General features: G+C 35.4%; 1 protein-coding gene across 3 annotated transcripts; it reads right to left on the bottom strand.

Moving 5' to 3' along the window:
* Positions 1 to 12,223: 12,223 nt before the first annotated feature.
* On the bottom strand, positions 12,224 to 21,597 carry LOC105044066 (uncharacterized). 3 transcript variants are annotated; one of them, XM_073255453.1, is made up of 6 exons: positions 19,811 to 21,597; positions 15,590 to 15,695; positions 15,384 to 15,481; positions 15,209 to 15,275; positions 12,709 to 12,743; positions 12,224 to 12,585 (listed from the first exon to the last, which is right to left on the bottom strand). In XM_073255453.1, exons 1-5 carry the CDS (start codon positions 21,538 to 21,540, stop codon positions 12,735 to 12,737), a joined length of 2,010 nt encoding a protein of 669 aa, XP_073111554.1. In that variant the 5' UTR covers positions 21,541 to 21,597; the 3' UTR covers positions 12,224 to 12,585; positions 12,709 to 12,734. The 3 variants fall into 3 exon arrangements, with proteins under 3 accessions (XP_073111554.1, XP_010920160.1, XP_010920162.1); XM_010921858.4 differs by lacking the exon at positions 12,709 to 12,743 and having other exon boundaries at positions 19,811 to 21,596; XM_010921860.4 differs by lacking the exon at positions 12,709 to 12,743 and having other exon boundaries at positions 15,384 to 15,478; positions 19,811 to 21,596.
* Between the last annotated feature and the right edge of the window lie 563 nt (positions 21,598 to 22,160).

The raw sequence follows: 22,160 nt of genomic DNA, 5'->3' as shown, positions 1-22,160 counted from the left end.
ATGGCAAAAAATAAAAAATATAATTTAAAATTTTAAAAAGTATAAAAAATTTTAATTTTAATTCAAATAAAAATCACCTTTTCAAATTACTATCACCATATCAAATTAATTTTTTTAAAAAAATATTTTTAAAAAAATCTCAAAAAAAATGAAAAATTGAAAAATGCCATAGAAAATGACATTTTTAAAAATACCATAAAAAATGATGTTTTTAAAAATGCCATATCCAATGGCGTTTTACCAGCTTAAGACCCAAAAAAAAAAGAACCAGAACTCACCTTGGCGGTGAGCTCCGACGTTCCCTCCGACATCTTCCTTTTCCTCTCCAATGGCACGACGGTGAGCTCCGACAGCGGCGATGAGCTCCATCTTCTCTCTTTCCTCTTCCTCTCTCTCTCTCCCTCTTCTCTCCTTTTCCTTGGCCCATCGGCGACTGCCGGCCGACGGCAGACCCACGTGCCCCCTATGTCGTTGGCCCGTCGGTGGGCCGGCGGTGGCCGCCCCATCCCTCGCCTTCCCTTGGCCGGCCGCCCCATCCTCTTGCTCGGCCACCCCTCCCCGCGCCCTTCCCCCTTGCTCGGCCGACGGCGGCCCTGCGGCGGCCGGCCGACGGCGTGTCGACGGCTGCCCCCCGTGGCGGTGCCGTTCGCCACCCCCCTCCACATCCTTGGCCCGGCGGCGGACAGGCGACGGTCGCCCCCTCCCCACCCTCCCCCCCTCGTTGGCCCTCCCCCCTCGTCGTCAGACGATGGCCGGCCGACGATGGCCCCCCGACGGCGGCCCTGCGGCGACGCCCGAGTGGCGGTCCCCAGTGGCAGCCCCGTGCGGTCCGACGATGGCCTTGTGGCGGCCCCCCGACGGTGGCCCCGCACGGCCCTGCTGCGGCCGACCGGCAGCGGGCCCAGCGGCAGCCCCGCGCGGCCCTGCTGCGGCCGATCGGCGATGGACCCCGATGGTGGCCCCGTGCGGCCCTACGCCCCCACGTCCTTGACCTGTTAGCGGCGCCGCGGTCGCCGTGCCCCCCCACCCCCCCTTTTCCTTGGCCCGATGCGGCCCTGCGGTGGTTGGTCGGCAACGGCCCTGCAGCGACCGACCGACGGTGGCCCCATGCGTCCCCCCACCTCTTATTTCAATTTTTTATTTTTTATTTATCTCATTATTTTTTATTTTTTATTTTTATCTCATTAGATTCGGATTTGATTTAAAATTTGATTCGATCCTAATTTAAGAATTTTAAAATATGTTGTATTTCATAGAACCGTAGACCCGTCAGTTGACCAATGTAGGATATTCTACAGTATCCGTATAAAATATATATTTGATTATATATTTTTATACAGACATCATAAAATATATATATTGGTCAATTGATTGTCCAGTTTGGACAGTTTGGAAATTGCATATAATTCTGTAAGTAATTACATTATTCGAACGATATGCAAAGGATTTGAGAAAAATTTCGGATAATATTTTTTTTTAGTTCTCCTCACACATTTTCAGCCGTGTGAGGAGAACTAAGAAAAAATATTGCCGAAATTTCTTTCGATCCTTATTGCATATCATTTGATTAATATAATTAACCTATAGAATTAATACAATTTGCGAATGGGATAGGACCTATCTGTATCTATTTATTGATAATATGATACATTTATCATGTAAATATTTTGAAATGATAAAATAATTACTAATACTAATTTTTTTATTTTGATTTTATCATAGATTTCTCTGAGAAAATGGTTAGTACTCGGGTTCGTGTACTATTGTATTATGATGGCATGATACAAAATGATGAAAGTGATGTGCAGTACAGTCATCCTGCAAATCGGATGATTAGAGTATCTTCATCATTATCACGTTAAGAATTATTGGACTATTTACACAGCAGTATTCCTATAGACAAAGAGAAATATGAAATAAAATTGAAATGGAGATCTCATAATCTGTCGGGACAGTTAATGCAGAGCAAGTATATCTTAGTTCCAATTGATGATGATGAAGATGTCGAAAAAATACTGACCTTTCCTTTGAAATATTCAGAATGTCAATTTTTAAAATTATATATTGAAAAGAAAGATGTACCAAGCTTTGGATACTATAGTCGGCTTTTAATCCAAGCGGACAATACTGTTGGGCCTTCCTCGCCTTTCGTAATTCCTATGGTGCAAACCGACAGTTTTAAGGCCATATTTGTAGAGCAACATTCTACTATTACCAGTCCTAGTTGTCTAATTATTCAAAGTCCTGTGGTGATTTTTTCTGTATCTTCTACTATGGTGACTTCTCCTTTGGTAGAAGTAATGGTAAGTGCGGGAGACGACACTCATATAGAAAATGATAATTGGGTAGGTGGTGGAATAAATTCTGATAATCTAGGCTTTAAGTCAGATGAAAGCAGAGATGAAGACTATTGGATGGATGAGGATAGTAGCAATCAAGATGATGATGGTGAAGATGAGGATGATGATGAAGATGTTCAGCCTAATATTAATGTGAGAGAACCTCAATCTTGTTTGCACGAATCTTCATAATTTTTTAATGATATAAATTTAGATGATGGTGGTTGTGTAAGTGCTGGTCGAAGATTGAACTCTGACTATCAATTTTGGGACTCCTCGATGACTGATTTTTTAAAGGTCTAATATTTGAGAGTAAAGATTATGTAAGGAGAGCTGTTGATCTTTATCACATTATGAAGCATCGGACATACAATGTAGTTCAGTCGCATTCAAAGTTGTGGTCCGTACGATGCGCATCATCAGATAATGTTCAAAATTATAAATGAAGGCTTCATGCTGCATTGTTGAAAAAATATAGATATTTTCAAATCACAAGATACGAGGATCCTCACACTTGCTTGTTTACGGGATTGAGTCGAGACTACAAACATATCAGTAGAAGGATAATTGGCATACTAGTCTGACATATTGTTGAAAAGATCCTGATGTTAAAGTTGAAGCTATTGTGGCAACCGTTAATGATCAATTTCAATATACAGTGTCATATAGGAAAGCATGGTGTGGAAAGCAGAAGGCATTGGTTGATATTGGTTGATATTATGAAGAATGGAAGCCGTCTTATGCTAAATTATCCTATTATATGGCTGCACTTCAACATACAAATTTCGGTACAGTTGTTTCATGAAATTTTTTTCAAACTGTGAATTTCAATGTCCGAATTTTAAATTATATTTTATGGGCTTTCAAACCATCCATCCAGGATTTTAGGCACCGTCGTCCTGTAATCGGCATTGATGGCAACCACTTGTATGAAAAGTTTAAAGGTAAGATGTTAATTGCAACAGAAATTGATGCAGAGAATGGGATATTCTCATTAGCATATGCAATTATGGATGAGGTGAAGGAATCAAATCTAGGGTTTCAGGATTAGATCTTGAAACTTTTTCAAGATCATGCAGCAGAAGACTAAAATAAATCAAAATTTATTTTATAAAATTAGAGAATCCCTAGATCTAAGATCTTATTACATGATTATTACATGGTATTAAATCAAAAATTAAAACATATAGAGAATGAACTACATGTTGATCATATCAACATGTTTCTATGCTACATCTAATGTATGTAATAAACAATAGATCATATCTATTACCTTGCAAGTTAGATGTTCTAATCTTGTTGATCCGGACTTGAGGATGATGTTGCGAATCGCACATGCATCTGGCCTCTAGGAGTCGTCTACATGAGCCCATGAATCTCGATCAGAAATCCTGCTCCAGAAAATCAGCACAGTATGCTAGTACTGTGCTGATCCTTCTTCGATGGTTGATCATGTGCCTCCTTCTTCTTGATTTGGATTCTTCCAAAGATGAGAAATAGGAAGAGAAGTTTCAGATCTGAGACACTCTCAGAAAACTCAAGATGGAGGAAGGGAAGAGATGAACACAACAACCCTAGAAGAAGACCCTCTTCTTCTTCTCTTTACTCTTTCTAAATACCCTATTTTGTGTCTATTATATCTTCACGCCCCAACCTTCTTTCTCTCTGATTTTTGGATGCCCCAAAGGTCTCTCTTTGATCTATTTTTCATGAAATGTTTATGAAGAAATTCATTTTATATAGAGAGATATGATAGAGTCCTTGTCTAGGTCAAATACCTAGTCAATATTTATCCAAACATGGCAAGATAAGGGGCGCCCAACTCTTGGGCACCCCCTCCTTCTTTTTGTGTGTAGACTAACAGCAAAGGGTGCTTATCAAGTGCTATAAAATCTACAAAAATTTTAAAAAAAATTTGGATAAAATCGATGCAAAAAGGAAAGAGTTTTGGATTTCTAAAACTCTATCTCATAGAATTTAAAATCCAAACTTATTCCTACTTTGATTTGATCCACAACCATCTTTCATGTAAGAAAGAAGAGAAGAAACCTTTTGGGCGTAGTGAAGACCTGGGAGAGGATTTTTGTTGTACAAAATAAGAGGAAATTGGCGTGGAATAAAAGAGAGGGTGTCAGGGGCTTATGTGGCGTAAGGTAGAATCTTAATCTTACTAGGATTCTATCTTATGACTTGTTTTAATTTGGTTTCTCAAACCAAATCAAACCAAAATTAGATCAACCCAATTAAAATAGATCTTAACCCAATTAAGAGCCTAATTTAATCAGATTAAATTAAATTTAAATCTAATTTAATTTTTTAATCAAATTAGAAATTAGGTTGATCTAAGTCCTAATTGAATTAAGACTAATTTTTTCTTGCAGTTGGCTTATCTAATAAATCAATTGAACTTGATCCAATCAAGTCGAAACTAAATCTAATTAAATCATATTCAATTAGACTTAATCTCAGCCTATTGGCTTAATCAAATTAAGTCAATTAGTAATCGAATTGCCAATCGATCCTCCTGCAACACTTGCACTAGATTAAATGTCAATCGTATTGATCATTTAACCTTAGAACGATTCTTAATCATTGATCAACCATCCGATCGGATTGTGAACTCTAATGTGTGTGATCTCATAGGTCCGAACCTAAGCTGGTAGTATAGGAATAAATTTTTATATTAATCGAAGTGACCATCTAGCAATGGTACCCGACGGTCGGATAGGTCGAATGTGTAGAACAACATCCTTAGAATCCATGCAGATATAGTTTCCATATAATTCATCCCTTTGACCAAAATGATCATAGGACACCTCAAAGTTCAACTGTCAACTCTGATTAGGTTGTCCATATTGTATTTCAAAATATCAAATCCATCTGATGGATTATCCTGTCCAAGATTTTGCTAAATTGAAATACAGCGACTCATTCTTCTCCAACTCTTGGAGTGGTCAATCCCATCTCGATCACACTTTGACTTCGCAAGTACTTGACTGTGCCTAGAAACTTTCCGTCATTGAATTAGAAATTCAGTTAGTCCAGTACTAAAGCACAGTAAGTTGCTTGCAAGTCACTGAGGCGATCTCAGATCTAAGGGATACTTATATCTATATCCCATCAGAGACATTCTCGATAGCAGAATGCTTTGGAGTTGGTCACGTTCAATGATGATGTTTCCTTACATCTCACCTGTATGCCATACCAGTGTCTCCACACTCCTTGATTAAGAGGACAACCAACCCATATGGCCTACAGCGACCTATGCTCGATAGAAGCTGTCATCCTTATTAACAGCCTATCATTTGATCGTGAACAATTTTAAGGACTAATCGATAAATCCTCTCTTTATCGAACTTAAATAGTCCTAAAGACTTCATCATAACAACGGAGTTCGTTAGAAGATGAAAACTTATGATGAAAATATCAAAAATATATTTTATTTATTAACAAATCAATTACAATACTTAGTTGCTCAACCGTCAACAGCTTGACGATTGGCTTTTAGGACATATTTTCTAACATGAGAAGACGACTGCAAGTTGGAGTTGGTTTCTTTTTCAGCTCAGAATACATATCGTCAAAGATAGAAATAGAATATGCTTAATTTCTGACAGACATCCAGGTATATTAAATGTCATCGCAGATGAGTCTATTGGATGGAGTCCGCTACGTGCCTATCATCGATACTGTTTAAGACATATCTGCAGTAATTTCAACACTCATTTTAAAAATGTGCAGCTGAAAAGAGCAGTATGGCAAATAGGAAACACTCATCAAGTTCTCAAGTTCAACTTTATCATGGATAGGATCAGAATAGTGAATGAAGAGGCTTGGAGCTGGTTGTCTGAGTTAGAAAAGGAGAAGTGAACGTTGGCACATGATGACGACCTCCTCTATGATGTCTTAACTATAAATTTGTTGAAAGTTTTTAATAGTATTTTACGAGGAACTAGAAATATACGAATTACAGCTTGTGTTCAAATGATATTTTATCATTTTATGAAATACTTTAATACGAGGCATGCCCAAGCCTTGAGATATGTACAAGTGAATCCAAATAATTTTTTTACTCCTCATATTGCAATTAAGATTGCTGAAGATCAAGTTAAAGCTAACCAGCACCGAGTAATAGTATTCAACCTTCAAAGAGGCATATATGAAGTGTTTACGAGGACAGCAAGCGCAGGATTACGAGGTGGAGAAAATTTTCATACTGTTACTTTAACTGAAAGAAAATATTATTGTGGAAAGTAGAACATGTACAAATATCCATGTTCACATGTTTTAGCTGTGTGCCAAAAAATTGCTATATATTTTAGTGGGTTTGTGGATGATGCATATACAATTACAGTATATGTGAATACTTGAAGTGACGAGTTTAATCCATTACCACATGAAGATTATTAGATGCATACACATATGTTGAAATGTATTCTTGATCATCATTGTTTGAGATCCAAGCAGAAAGGCAGACCAAAGTCAACAAGACTGCGAAATGAAATGGATGATAGGCAAACAAGAAGTAAGAATTACTGTGGTATTTGTAAGAAATAGGGTCATGATCGTCGCCGCTGTCCTAGGATACTTCAACACAGTTCAACTTCAAGCAGCGAAAGAAATTAAAGACTCTGAAGATGTATTTTCAATATTATTTTATGTATTGATGTGGGATGTTTTATGTATTTATGTGGGATTATAATTTTAATGTTGCTTTTTATTCGAAGATGAACTGTATTGTGTGTTTAAGTTATATTATATGATAATATTATATTTAAAATATATTTCTCATAAAATGAATGGCTATCATATTTTTCATGCTCTAACACACTTGGGATAATATCATTATTTTAGATTCATTAATGTGCTATGGCTTACGATCTGCGGTATCCAGACCCTCGAGATACGAGTATTCTTACATTGCAGGAGCACCATCGGTCACAAACTATTTTAGATGACGACGTAAGCATTCCAATCTTACTCTTATTATTAATATTTTTTTAAAATCATATACATCATCTAATTATTATATCTTATTGTAGGAGCCCAGACACCTTAGACTACGACGATCCGATGCTAACTTCTGGAGAACAGAGCATATCCCACTTAGAGTGGTAAATTATTTGCGATATCTTGGATTCTATGGAGTGTATCGGATTGGTTGCATACAGGTAGACGTTGGTCTTATTACTGCCTTGCTTGATAGATGGCGTCCAGAGACACACACGTTTCATCTTCCATTCGGTGAAGCGACCATCACGTTACAGGATGTCAGTATTCTTACCAGACTATCGGTTGATGACGATCCAGTTATCGGAGTTGATCCCACACTTACCATTTTGGAGTGACAGGTTTTATGCTTACGATTGTTAGGATTTGAGCCCGACGTCTAGTTTTTCGATCATTCACGACTCAGGATAGAGTGTTTGGATGATCGTTATCGATATTTTCACATTAGGGATGATGCACCAGAGGAGATGGTGCATGTCAGGGGTCAGATACTGCGGTTGCTTGGTGGTGTTCTATTACCTGATACTTCATCGAACAAGATGAAGTTGATGTTTTTGCCATTATTGAAAGATTTAGAATTCGTTCGTAGGCTCAGTTGGGACAGTACAGTACTAGCTTGTTTGTACAGGACTATGTATCGGGGTTCTTATGCTGATCAGATTAAGATTAATGGTTATCTTGTATTACTACAGGTATGTAAATTATAAATTTATATTTTTAATTTTTTTAAAAAAATTAATATTATAGCTTTGATTTGATATATTAGGTATGATTTTTTTTTTAAAATTTACAGATTTGGGCATGGGAGAGGATACCGACTATTAGTCCATTACGACGACAGTTGCTCGAGATGCCACCAGAGCAGTATGACCCTGATATTTCATTCAGACTAGACAGACCATTAGGATATAGGTATAAAAATATTACTTCATTTACTTAAAATTTAGTACTATTTTAAATTCAAAAAAATTTATTTAACATGAGTAGCTGTCAAGCAGATGGAATGTTGCATTCAACGTTCATCATGTATCGACGAAAGTGGCACGGGTTTATAGGTGCCAGCTGGATACATTAGTTGATATATATAGATGGATAAATTTTATTTATTTATAAATATCATTTTACAGTATTCATAATCTATTAAAATTTTAGCTTACTAATTTTTTTTATTTTAACTCTGTCAGTTTTTGTGGGAGCTATATACACATGAGATATTGGTTATATTGCTGCAGATATGTACAGTTGGACATGACATATGGACTGCTAAGGTGCCACTTATTTATTTTGATGTGGTAGAGTGACATCTTTCCGAATGTGTCCTACGGTAGTTTGGTCAGATTCAGGGCATCCCAGAGTAGTTTGTTACTAGCCAAGGACTTCATCGTATTGATTGACGAAGGAGAGTTCGTATTGACTGGCATATCAGACATGCAGAGTACATCGATATTTGGGATGCACGTCGAGATTACATTGTTCATGGTGATCCCATTTTGAGAGGCCATTCATATATCAAGGACTACATAGCTTGATTTTTTAGCATTACAGTGCGAGTCATTGGACAGCCTCGGTATGCAGTTTTCGGATACGAGGGCGAGAGTTCTGCTGTGCGTCTTTTGGTAAGACTACAAAAATTATATTTTATATCAATGTCTTTACTTCTAATAATTAAGATTGAAAAATAATTTATGTTGTTTGTGTTATATTTATATTTTATATTTTACAGTATATTGCTAATTTTATTTTTATTATGTAGACTGATTCTATTTCGGGTCTTGTGTTGGACGCTCGTTGTGCTTTATCTATGACTGATGAGGACGAACGGATTCGGATACTGCGTGAGATAGAAAGAACAAAATTTTGAAATATTGGTGGTGATTGATGTTGACCGATATAGCTGTGCGCCTTAGTATGGAGCAGTCGATACGCCAGATATAAGATATACATTGTCACCATATGTTCCACATATGCCATCACCGCATATTCCACAGATGTCATCACTACACGCTGCACAGATACCACCATCTTTTGATCCACAGATGACAGCGTCTTCTTCTTCCTACATCCCCCAGATGACATCATCGAGTACTAGTTGGCCATATGAGTATGACACTTTTTTTTCAAGCTCATCCGTGTATTCAGATGAGAGGGTTGAGGAGGTCGCTCAGTCCGTAGATGATCCGACAGCATCAGTTATTCCTGAGCAGCATGACCAACAGACCTCTACTGATATAAGGGAGGAGCCATCACAGCAGATACAGGAGCAGGAGCAGTCATTGAGGACCTTCCTAAGAAGGTCCAAGCGACCACGAGCACCACGACGTCCTTGTGGGACTTAGTATTTTTTAGATTTGTACTTAGTATTTTTAAAATTTTTATTGTATTATTTTTTGTACACTTGATATTTTTATTCTATTTTATATTATTAATTATTGATTTTACTTTATATTATTTAATTTCAAGTGATCAGATATTATGCTTTAGGGACATGGATACACATACTCTCATGTGTCTCAGAATATTAGAGGAGAAAAAGTTATGCTAAAAGAGCTATAGAAATTATAACGCAAATAATAATAATATATCGAATAATTTAATTATATTTTTTAAAATATCTAAAAATAAGCTAAATCAGACAAGTCGGTGGGGAACCGCAAAGTTCAAGTCGATTTTTCGATAAATGAGATGAATCGGACCGCACTAGTACATCTCGATCTGGTACGGACACGAATAGCTACGTACGGTGCGATATAGATCGGTATAGGTCAATAAGGCTCATTATGGTGCTTTTACCAACCGCTCGGTGCAATGCGGTTTGGACTGCTATAAGTCGGTACGGGGATGATACGGATTGGTTTTCTATTTTTTTTTCTTTTTTTAAAATTTATTTGAATTAAAATTAAAATTTTTATTTCGTTTCTTTTTTTTTTTAATTAAAATTTATTTTAATTAAATTTATAATTTTTATTTTTTTAAAATTTAGAATTATAATTTTTTTATTTTTAAAATTTAAAATTTATATTTTTTTATTTTTTTTGATATTTAAGTTTATTTTTAAAAACGTCATTTCAAGTGATCGGATATTATGCTTTATGGACATGGATACACAGAGTCTCATGTGTCTCATCTATCTCAGAATTAAAATTTTTATTTTTTTTAAAATTTAAAATTATAATTATAATTTTTTTTAATTTTTTTTTAATTTTTTTTAATTTTTTTATGCCTTTTTTAAATTTTTTTTATTTTTTTGAGGTACTTTTTCTCTTTTTTGAGATATTTTATTAACAAAATTAATTTGAAATTAGAAAAGTAATTTGAAACAGTGATTTTTTTAAATTTAAATAAAAATTATAATTTTTTTATATTTTAAAATTATAATTTTATTTTTTTTTAATTTTTTAATTTTTTTCTTGTTTTTATGGTATTTTTTATTTTTTAGATATTTTTTCTCTTTTTTGGGATATTTTTAAAAAAAATTAATTTGAAATGGGGACAGTAATTTGAAATAGTATTTTTCATTTGAATTAAAATTAAAATTTTTATTTTTTTCAAAATTTAAAAATATAATTCTTATTTTTTTAATTTTTTTTCTTTTTTATGTTGTTTTTTATGTTTTTAATTTTTTTGAGGTACTTTTTTTATTTTGAATATTTTTTTAAAAAAAATTAATTTGAAATAGGGATACAAATTTGAAATGATAATTTTTATTTGAATTAAAATTAAAATTAAAATTTTTATTTTTTTTAAAATTTAAAATTATAATTTTTATTTTTTATTTTTTTCTTTTTTATGGTGTTTTTTATTTTTTTTATTTTTTGATGTATTTTTTGGATATTTTTTTAAAAAATTAATTTGAAATGGAGATACTAATTTGAAATGATGATTTTTATTTGAATTAAAATTAAAATTTTTATTTTTTAAAATTTAGAATTACACTTTCTATTTTTTAAAATTTTTTAAATCTATTTTTTTAAATATTTTTTAAAAAAATTAATTTAAAATAGTAAAAGTAATTTGAAATGATGATTTTTATTTGAATCAAAATTAAAATTTTTGTTTTTTATAAATTTAAAATTATTATTTTTATTTTTTTTGTAAATAAATAATTAAAATCATGATTTGAAATGATGTTTTTAAAAATATCATTTCAAATGACGTTTTAAAAAATATAATTTGAAATGATGATTTTAATTTTTTTTTTTTTTATCGTCCACGTGGAGGCTTTAAAACACCGTTTCAAATGATATTTTATAGATTTATATTATTTTTATAAATAAATTAAAAAATATATTATTTTGATAAATAATTTTTTTAAAATTATTTAGGTAACGAAACCTCCGAATCCAAGCCGAGTCAGCTTACGTGTACGTTCTTTTGTCAGTTTGTCATATTGGTTTTGATTAGTTATTCGAACCACTTCCAGACTTTTAGCTTCCGGGATCTCAGCCATCTTTTTGGGTAATCTAGATAACCGAATCAGAGCACTCGAATACCCTGTTCTTACTTATGATACCATCCCAGCAAAGGCTCTGTCGTTTTGTCACGTTAAATGACTATAGTACCAAACTCTTTAATCTAGGACATTAGACTATAATGTATTCAATATATGCGTGGATCGGGACTGATTCAGAAACAATGCAGGTCCAGTCTGCATCATGTGTTTTGCTATCTAACTTGGAACAAACCCAACCCCTGTATCTAACATGGGAACTAGTTGAACCAACCACATCTGGCCCAGATAGAAATCCCTCACTGTAAGACTAATTAATAACAATAGAATTCAAATGGTTATAATGCACTTCCCTTATAGCCTAAAGTATCTTCATCATCTAGTACGGGGGCATAAAAAATAAGCATCAGAGAGAAACCTCCTGGAATTAATGTAACTTGCAGCAAAATGCAGCAAATATTTGGAATTTGTGCCTTTCCTTCTGGCCTTATATATATACACACACACACGATGTGTAACAACTATAGGAATAAATATCTCCTGCCACACAGCAGCATCCATACAATTGTATATACAAAGTTACAGTCACATGGACCATGTACCATCCATACATTATTTAAAGAATCCCCATTGGCCCACCATAATCAGCAATACGGGCCCCATTTCAGAAAAGTGTCTCTATAAACTCATTCACACAACAGGCAGAAAGGTCAGCCAATAGGCCATTAAGATATGTAGTCTATTTGTTAGGCAGAGCAGGAAAGAAAAAGAAGCTCGCCTTCATGACTCCTGTCAGACAAAAAATGCTTAAGTTCATGGAAGAAAATGAAGTATTAAAAAAAAAAAAAAAAAAAAAATCTAATGGATGAATTGGAGAATAAACAATGAAACACGAAGCATTGGGAATTGTACAGGAAACAGCACAGCCTGATATAACATTAGCGAACCTGAAATGGTAGATCACAAAGTGTTTGACATATGTGCACTAGGGAAAAAGGCAGAACAGGTAAAGATTTCATGAAGAATGTTCTATAAGAAGTTCAAATAACTGAATGAAATAAATGTAATAATAAGGTTCAAAATTTGAACAAATATATCACAAACAATGAGCAAATTCCATTCTTTTCTCATTGTTATACAACATTTTAGAAAGGATGCAGGAAATCATCCAAGACTGTGAGAAAGCTAAAACAAGCATTTATAACCAGCATGAACATCAAAACCATGAAGTATCAAGCCAGTCCGAAATGGTTCATTCACTTTAAATTGGTTAGCCATTCAATAAAACCCTGGTTTCCTATTCTTTTGAACCGACTCCTAACACTACCTATAAGCTAGCACTCTCTGCCTCCTCTCTCTCCACCCGCCAGTCATCTAACTACCACTGACTATCTGAACCATTCAGAATTCTCCCTTATGGTGACCCCACCTGTGCCCCAACCACGCCTACACCAGCCTTGAGCATTATTGCATCTTGGACCCTAGTTCATCCTCAAGTTCTTCTCACTCTGATCCTAGCCCAGTGAGCCATCTTTTTTTCCTCTGCAAGATCTGGCTAGTCCACTGAAAATCTGAGAGTTCAGCTAATTTATATGATCTACTAAGCAAACAGTCCAACTAAGGCAGAGCCGAGATTTTTTCCTTGGACAGCCAGCAAAATTTTTAACTTCAAGGATGAAATGATTAAAGTTTAGAAGGATTCCAACATATAATACAGGAAGGCTAGAAAGTAATTGATTTTCCTACAAATATTGATCTGTCAAATATAAATATTTATCAGATACAATTAATATAAGCAAATTAATAATATATGATATTACACACAATTGCATAAATCTAAAGAAGCATTCGACAATGTAAGCAATAATACATAGATGGTGCTGTTAACTTCTCCCAAAAACTAGAGGTATAATAAATTGAAGTAAGAATGACATGAATGTTAGAAAAACATAAGAACCTCTAAGGATTAAGATAAGGAGTTGTTTACCAAAACATTAATAAATTCACAACCTTTTTTTTTCATCTACAAATATTAAAAACTTTTATCACAAGCATTACAGAACTAATTATTTTCATATTACTCAATCAATGGTATAGAAGTAAAGGAAAGAAAATGGCCAACGATCAAAATCCGTTTATGTATGAGACCTGACTAAACTGAGTGACGCGAAAGCATATCATGATCATTTACTAACTCAAGATCTTTCACACAATAATATAAATGAGAGAAAGCAAACTTGGGCAAATGGATGCAGCCAGGATTCAACACTTGTGGGGCCAGATATATACACATATGCATATAAAAATAAAATGTTAAATTTTATTAATAAAAAAATATTTTTAATGTACTGTTGAATTAATTTGAATTCTATTCCTTGATAAATTGCTCCTCCTCCTCCTCCATCTGCTTGTTCTTCTTCCTCCTTGATAAATTCCTCCATCTCCGCTCTCTCATCCTCCTTGATAAATTCCTCCATCTCCGCTCTCTCATGATCCATTTTCCCAAAAGATGTATTCTTACACTGAAATCTTGTAAATTGGTAGAAACCAGAATTTTTACATTTTAGATGGAAGCCAAATAAGATTTAGGAGTGAGATAATAGAGTAAGCAAGAAAATTTTGGAAGTGGTTGAGATAGAAGGTAGATAGAGATCTGAAGGCATGATAGTGTAAGCCATATGATTGAAATTTAAAAGGGAGGCTGTAAGATAGATGCAATCTTCTAAGTCAAACCCACCTAAACATCCTTATCTAATTATCTCAACATTTAAGTTTTAAATGGAACTTTACTCCATGTTTGCATTAATAGAATACATTAATAGTTGATATTTTGGAAATATCAAAATAATGGGGAATGATGATTTTTTCTTTTTTCTTTTTTCATGGGGGGCGGGGGGCGGGGTGCAATTAAGAAGGATCTTTTATACAATATTTATACATTTTAAAGAATAACAATTAAAGGAGATCTGCCCTGCCTGGGCATATTATCTAACCACTTAGTCATGTAATCTCGGAAATATATGATTATTTACCTGGTAGGCTGTTAATGGTTCAAAAGAATTTTCCAGTACGGCTGTTAGGAATATGTACATGTTTGTTTCTTTACCCTGATAGCTGGTCATGGTAACTAGAATTTGGATCCATTGAACACTTTTTTTAATAGCAATGGAACACACAGCTTATGTAAATCTGACACCAAGAAACTTATCCAACAAACGTCACATAATTTCAGTAGATAGACAAAGAGAATGGAGGCAACAAACTTGAGGATTTCATGACTCTTAGGTCTCATGTCTACATAATTTCATATCATTTTCTAGACTCCTAGTCCTCTCTAGAAGCATAACAGTTGAAGTATAAATCCATGAAGATTAAGTAGACAATGTTGAATTAAGTGGCTGAATGGAGATACCTTCTTCTGGTGCTCTGAGCCAGCAGTTGCATGATCCTCTTCACTCGAAGAAGGGCCTTCTAGATTCCTACAAGGGATTTCATTTACCACCTGAGAAGCTATGCTACCAACAGTTGGGAAAACTTCAAGAATTATGTCATTACATATTGCAGAAAAATGAAGGTTTACAGGATACCTTTTACTTTCAAAACTACGTTGATCATGTGAAGTTGAAAATGAATCAGGTTTCCCCATTGCAGATATCATTGTCTCCGGATTAGAATTGTCTTCCTGCTGTCCATGAAAGATCACAGTACATGTGATTTCACCTCACACTGCCTGTTAGAAGGTGGAAAGCAGCTATTTGAAGAAGAATATTTGTCTTTCAAAAATAGGACTTACTCCTGGTTTCCCTTCAATCCATCCAGGAATGTTCTCAGACAGAATAGTCATATACTGTTCCATTGCCATATCCGGATTCATGTTCCCCAGTTTTTGCCAAGCATGCCTTGCACAATGTAACCACTGTTAATAACACATGTAGCAGCTCTCTGCCCTGTTACCATAACTAGCAATCAAGGCACAACCAGAGATCTACTTAAGCATGGGAGTTTAAGGATCCATCTTCTCGCTGTCACAGCATGTCTTCAAAAAGTATATCTTGTCTTCTTATCACCAAATTTTATGAAATGGTCTTGATCATTTATTCCTCTCATCATGTTTGATCATGTTCATTATGATTTTGTGTGCAATAGGGTAAATTGACCCACATATGAGGTATAACAGGGGTTAAGTGGGCAGAAATACCATCGGGATATTTTGATCTTATAGCTAGGATCAAAAGAAAATAGGGTGATCGGCCAGGATAACGAGGCAGCCAGCAGCCATTTACTTACATTTCATCTTTCTATTTCCCTCTTCCTTTTTTATGCTCTTATTGTACAACATGAACATCATGAATATATACTCTATTAGAATTCAAAAGAAAATAGGGTGATCGGCCAGGATAACGAGGCAGCCAGCAGCCATTTACTTACATTTCATCTTTCTATTTCCCTCTTCCTTTTTTGTGCTCTTATTGTACAACATGAACATCATGAATATATACTCTATTAGAATTCTTTAAAAATTTCTCTAAAATTTCTTTTGCATGCAACGTTCTCTAATAGATTTCTGCTTTCCAGATGAAGTATACATGTTATTGATCTTGGTCTATAAAGCTACATACAGCATCTCTCGGCCATAGTGGTTAACATATGAATTAATGTAAGCATCTATTGTTGTTTAATGGTGCCAGCATGATCTCCAGGTTATTATAAGCCATACATCAACTTTAGTAATATTATGAGCAAATCTAAATTCTTTCCCTTCATATGTTTTCTAATTTTCTGTGCAGATATTTGTGTTCAATTCATGGTAGAAAGATCATCTCTTCAATTTATACATGAAAATGTAGCGGTAAAGACAAGAAAATGTGTGTCTATAGAAGATCATCTGTCATACATTGTTTGTTGATTTGTTCTAATGAATCTAATCTTGGAGTTGTCAGTAGTGCAATAAAGGTGCTTGTAGGTTGTCAAAGGACAAAGATGATATCTTCTTTCATCATGTTCCTCTTTTATTCACCTAGATTCCTTTTGCAACTTCTTTGTGCTCAAATGACAGATATTTGTTGCCTTTCCAGCTGAATGTTGTGACTATTGTAATTTAAATTCTAATCACAATTATTTAGTTTTATGTGGAGTCAATTAATCTTCTTATGCAAGTACATCCAAAAAGAGACAATCCTTATATCCTATTACTTTGCAAAGATTAATGAAAAATTATTATTATTATAAAATGAAAGGAGTGGTGTTGAAGTTGTGAATGTTCACAAGCGGAGAAGTAGGGAGAACACTTTGGGTTGTTTAATGGTGCAGGTAACATTTGCTGGGGCCTAAATCGTCAACCAATCACCCAAGTAATGTGCAACAGTAATTTCACTTATTAATTATCAACCAGCGGGTAGTCATCCTAAAGCACATATCACCTCCAAAATAATAGAGGCATTATTAAAGGAGAAAAGTTTATCGGTTGATTTAAAACTGGACTTCTTTAGGTGATTCTCAGCGCACTCATCTAAAATATTGCAGTCAAGTAATCACTGGGTTTTGTATCAACTAATTCTAGCCTCCTGTCTTCGGATTACTATCGACTGAACAAAGATGTTGAATTCTTTTATGCATCAAAAAGTTATTGTGCATATGTGACAATAGATAGTTTGTCTAAGAAATGGGGTCCCTGCTGGCCCTCTTTTCAACTTGTCTACTCCAGAAATTTTTCATATCTAAGTTTTCCTTGAATCCTATATATATCAGTATATTAACAAAGTTATTAAACTGTTCACAACTATTGTTTTTCTTGATGTGCTTCATGGGACCTAGGACCAAGATGCCAATGGACAAACATGAGTCCAAGTGTTTAATTATTTGGATCATGATGTTGCATAATACCATACATCTATAGCTCCTTACAAATGGCACCATCGCTGTCTTGTACAAAGTCTTTTATCTATCAATAATATGCAAGGAATTAGCATCAACAAAGAGAGCATCTAGGGCTTTTGTTTTCTAATGAAAGAAGATACTAATAAAGAATTTACATATGCTTGGATAATACTATATCCATAGACTCTGTGGGTCCCAAATTCAGGCAGACTTTCAATTCTGTAGATAATTTCACTAGACTAACTTGGGTGGAGCTTAATAAAATCAATTTGAATTGCTTAAGATATTAAATCATTCTATGCTAAAATACATAATGCAGTGTGGTTGGAAAACTATCAAATCTACTGATACTTGTGAATGATTATCATTTGAACTACAGTACTTGTTGTTTCCAATGGTTTTTTCATCGAATCTCATTTTTCTATATTAACTAAAGGGCATAGTTGTGATCACAAGTTCTCTCAATTAAGGAAGTTGCTAAGGTTGTTGCGCGTTGTAGGAAAGCTCCCTATACACCTCTACTTAAAATTAAAAAAAAAAAAATCACTTTCATAAGTTCATGTTCCACTAAGTCTCCTTTCTCCCCTATCCTCTCGATGGTCTTTGAGTGTGTTTATTTTGTTGGGTCATTCCTTTTTTTTTTTTTTGGTTTGGTCTGGTGTTTTAAAAACTAGAAAGAAATACAACTACCAACTTACCAACTCAAAAGGAAAATTTATTGTCATTAATTTCACTTATTTTTAGATTGTAGAGTGTCATTTGCAAGCTAGATTGTCATGATATATATGCTTCAATTTGATGCATACTTAAGATTTATTAGTTCAATGTTGTTTTAAACATGTAAGTTGCAGATGGTTATTCGTGGCTTTTGCATATGTAGAGGGGAATTCCATATGAATAGACCCTTAAGAAATGACTTCTAAAATCACATTTTGAGGTAGTAATGTGTGTTATATAGCTATCATAACATCATCGAAATTTTGGGTTCTAACAGAGTTGAGTTGCTCCAACCTTACAAATATGAAAAAACAGGGGTTCAGTCAGGCTGTGCAGACACCCCTCTTTCTATTGTCACCCCTTATCTCTCTTTGCTTTTCTTTCTTTTCTCCTCATCGCATTTATATTAAAACATCAATATCTATGCTCTATTTTTTTTTTTTCAAATTAATTCTGTATCATATTTCCTTTACCCTTCGAGACTTTTGCTAACAGATTTTGAAAGGATGGTACCAATGCAATTGTTTCAGCTGTTAAGTCTAATGTGTGAAGTTTCACGGCATGTATGGCCAATGTCTGTCTGCTTCCAAGGATCTTGACTTGTTCCACATGTATTGAGTAAATCTTTTGCTTAGAATTACAAAAACAATGGGTAAATTAAAAGGCATGACATCTCCACACACCATCAAATGGAGCATGGCATCTCCATTTACCTGAATCTAATGGTCGTGCTATCAAAACCAATTCATAAATAACTGAAAAATCATGGGAACTCAAGCAAAGGACAAGAGAAAAACTGATAACTAATCGATATAGCAAGCCAGGTTCATAATTAGATCATTTGATTCTGAAAGCAGTTGCAAGGAACAAAAAGTAAGATATTGATAAATAGTTATTTATCTATGTAAACCAATTTTCCATTTTTAAGGTTTCCCTCAATCTAATAGACTTGTTTTTCTTTGAGTTGGCATTATATTAGGTTATGTTCCTTCTATTTATCAAGTATATTTTCCCATGTTGATGCTTTCATGTGTTCTCAAGCTCCAGTATGTCAGTTTCTTGGTATAAGCATAAGAATTTACCCTTAGTTTATTTAAATCTTCGGAAGTTTGCATTACTTAACTGCTTTTTTGAAATACAGAATTTGAAATTTAGGAAACGTTGATATATTTCTTTGATTTTTCTTTTTTTGGTCTTTTAATATTTTGACCAGGTGCTTGAATTTCTTGTATCACTTGATGGAATTCTTGATTAGTTTCATCTGGCATTCTTCATATCCAATTGTGCCAGTAGAGAATATGACCCAACACTACATTAAGGTGTACCTATTATAAACAACTCATCAACCATGTAAAAGAAAAAAAACTAGCAAAAGAACAGAAAGAAACAATCCAAACAGGAAGGCAAGGTTAATCACTACCATTTAGCACGAGCAGAAACCTTCAAAGCCAATGGCTGCGACTCATAGCAAGGGCCCTCTGTTGCAACCTTTTGTAGTCCATACAATTGCATCTGCACATCACTACTCAGCTTTGACAATGCATCTCCACCAGTACCACTACCCACATACGCTATTGCGGCCCCAAAGCGCTTTTCCAGCTCGCTCTTCTCAATCCCTTCCCAATCATCTTCCTCATTAAGCAAAGATCCCCCATCATGGATGCAAATCTTCTGTCCTTTAGCTTCACTTTGAGATCCCTCTTGCAGTATCCTTTCTTCTTCAGGTGATTGAACAACCTTGACAGTACAAACTTCACCATCAGCCAATCTTTCTTCCCTTCCAACCAAATTAGGAGAGTCAACCCAATCAATTTCCACCTTCTCAGGCATCGTTTGTATAGAGTCCTCTTCTAACTTAACTGCTTTAGCATCCAAATGCTCTTGCTCAATCTCCTTATCTTGCTCAAAATTGCAAGATGTCACCTCTGCTGATCTTTCTTCTTCTCTAACCAGCTTTTGTTCCTCTCCAGTCTCTTCAACTACTACCTCATCCATTTCTCTCATAGAAGCATCTTCCAAATTAAGCAAACCTATTTGGCACTGACTCTCTCCTTCAGTCTTCTTCTCCATGTCAAGATCACTGGCTCTGGACTCCTCTGAGCATTCTTCTTTCATTAACAATCTTTTCTCTTCCTTGATTCTTTCAGGTGCAACTTTCTCAACCATTTCTCTAGTGGATTCCAATCTCACTACATTTATTTCAGATGTTTTCTCTCGTTCATTCTCGTTCTCCGGGGTCTCAATTACCGTGGCCATCACCTCCTCAGAGCTTCCTTCTTCTTTTAGCAACCTCTCGACCCTTCCAATCTCCACCTCAGCCACTTTGCTACTGGATTCATCTTCCAAATTCAGCACAGTCACTTCAGGCTTATTTTCTTCTCCCTTCTCCATCGCCGGCTCAAGTTCTGTGACGTCCGCATCGTTTATTAATCTCTCTTCTATTTTAGGCAATCTTTCAAGCCTTAACATTTTGCCCTCCTCAATCGTATCTCTTGTCGACTCATCTGCCAATCTCCGTATATTTCCTTCATATATCCTTGCCTCTTCTTTCTTCATCTCTAAGTTGACGCTCTCCAGGTCAATCTCATCGGCTCCCACCTCCTCTGACCTTCCTTCTTCTTTAGCCTCCTCAAATCCAACCCCTTCGGACAGTCTTCTGGCAGAGTCTTCATCCAATCCAAGTTTTTCTACAGCTTCAGAGCCACCTTCCAAGCTATGATCCACCAAGACATCGTCCTCCGACCAGAGGACAATCCCTCCATCTCCTTCATCATCGTTCCCTTTACTCGCTTTATCAGCCGCCACCGCCGACTCCGCAGCAATATAATCCGATTCATGAATCTCCTCGGTATGTCGGCGATCTTCGTCGCCATCGACCGCGGCCCGATGGATTTCGCCGACCGTCTCGGCCGATCGCTCGCGCTTCTCCTCGTGGTCATCGTCGGAGGAATCGATGACGAAGATCTTGCCGAGGAGGAAGGCGAGGAGGACGGAGAGGACAGCGGTTAAAAGGAGCTCGAGGAGGAACCCCATCTCCATCACCTTCTCCTCCTCCTTCGCTTGCACTCCAAGGAAAGAGGAAAGAAAAGAAGAAGAATGAAGGAGGGGGGAAAGAAGGAAAGAAAGGGAAAGGGCGCTCTCCGGTTGCATCCGCTGAGGGCTGGGTTGGCGGAGCCGCCCGCTTTAGCGTTTTTTAAGGTCAAAAAAAAAAAAAAAAAAGAAAAAGAAATGGGCTCGGAAAAGTTTCTCCCCTTCCCTGCCTTTCCGCAAGCTCTTTTTGAGCAGCCTCGCTTGCGGAGTCCGTGAATTTGCGGTTGTTGTAAGCTATCACGACTCTAAGCGGTCGTACTGCGTCTTCCAACGCAGTGCCTAGGTGTTTGACACGTAGTGTTTATTTTTCTTTATCGTGCGTCAGTTGTTCTCAGCCCGATATCGCCCCCCGGCCCGGGCTGGAGAAGAGGATTTGCCTAGGACGCGTGGTAGGACTGGATGCGACCGTGAATATCAGTAAACCCATAATTATATTTATTTTATTTAATAACTATAAAGATGAAAATAAATATTGATCAGATAAAGAATTTTATATTCATATTTATTTTAATATATATATATATATATATATATGAAAATTAAACCAAACTAATAGTATATTAATATATTTATATATTTTTTAAAAAAATTTGTGAATCTTATATAAAATAAAATAGGATTATAAATATGATTAATAGTTAAGTATCTATTTTTTTAATAAATAACTATACGAATTTAGA

Source organism: Elaeis guineensis, chromosome 4 (genome assembly GCF_000442705.2).
Source record: "Elaeis guineensis isolate ETL-2024a chromosome 4, EG11, whole genome shotgun sequence".
NCBI classification, from domain to species: domain Eukaryota; kingdom Viridiplantae; phylum Streptophyta; class Magnoliopsida; order Arecales; family Arecaceae; genus Elaeis; species Elaeis guineensis.
The sequence above is the reverse complement of the archived record's forward strand: the minus strand, read 5'-3'. Positions and strand labels throughout refer to the sequence as shown.

Bases quoted from the DNA above. Each gene is read 5' to 3' on its own strand.
- LOC105044066 (XM_073255453.1), bottom strand. From the start codon at position 21,540: ATGCAACCGGAGAGCGCCCTTTCCCTTTCTTTCCTTCTTTCCCCCCTC. The intron at 15,482-15,589 runs GTAAGTCCTATT...TTTCATGGACAG, and splicing joins GGATTGAAGGGAAACCAGGA to CAGGAAGACAATTCTAATCC. The intron at 15,276-15,383 runs GTATCCTGTAAA...AATCCCTTGTAG, and splicing joins CGTAGTTTTGAAAGTAAAAG to GAATCTAGAAGGCCCTTCTT.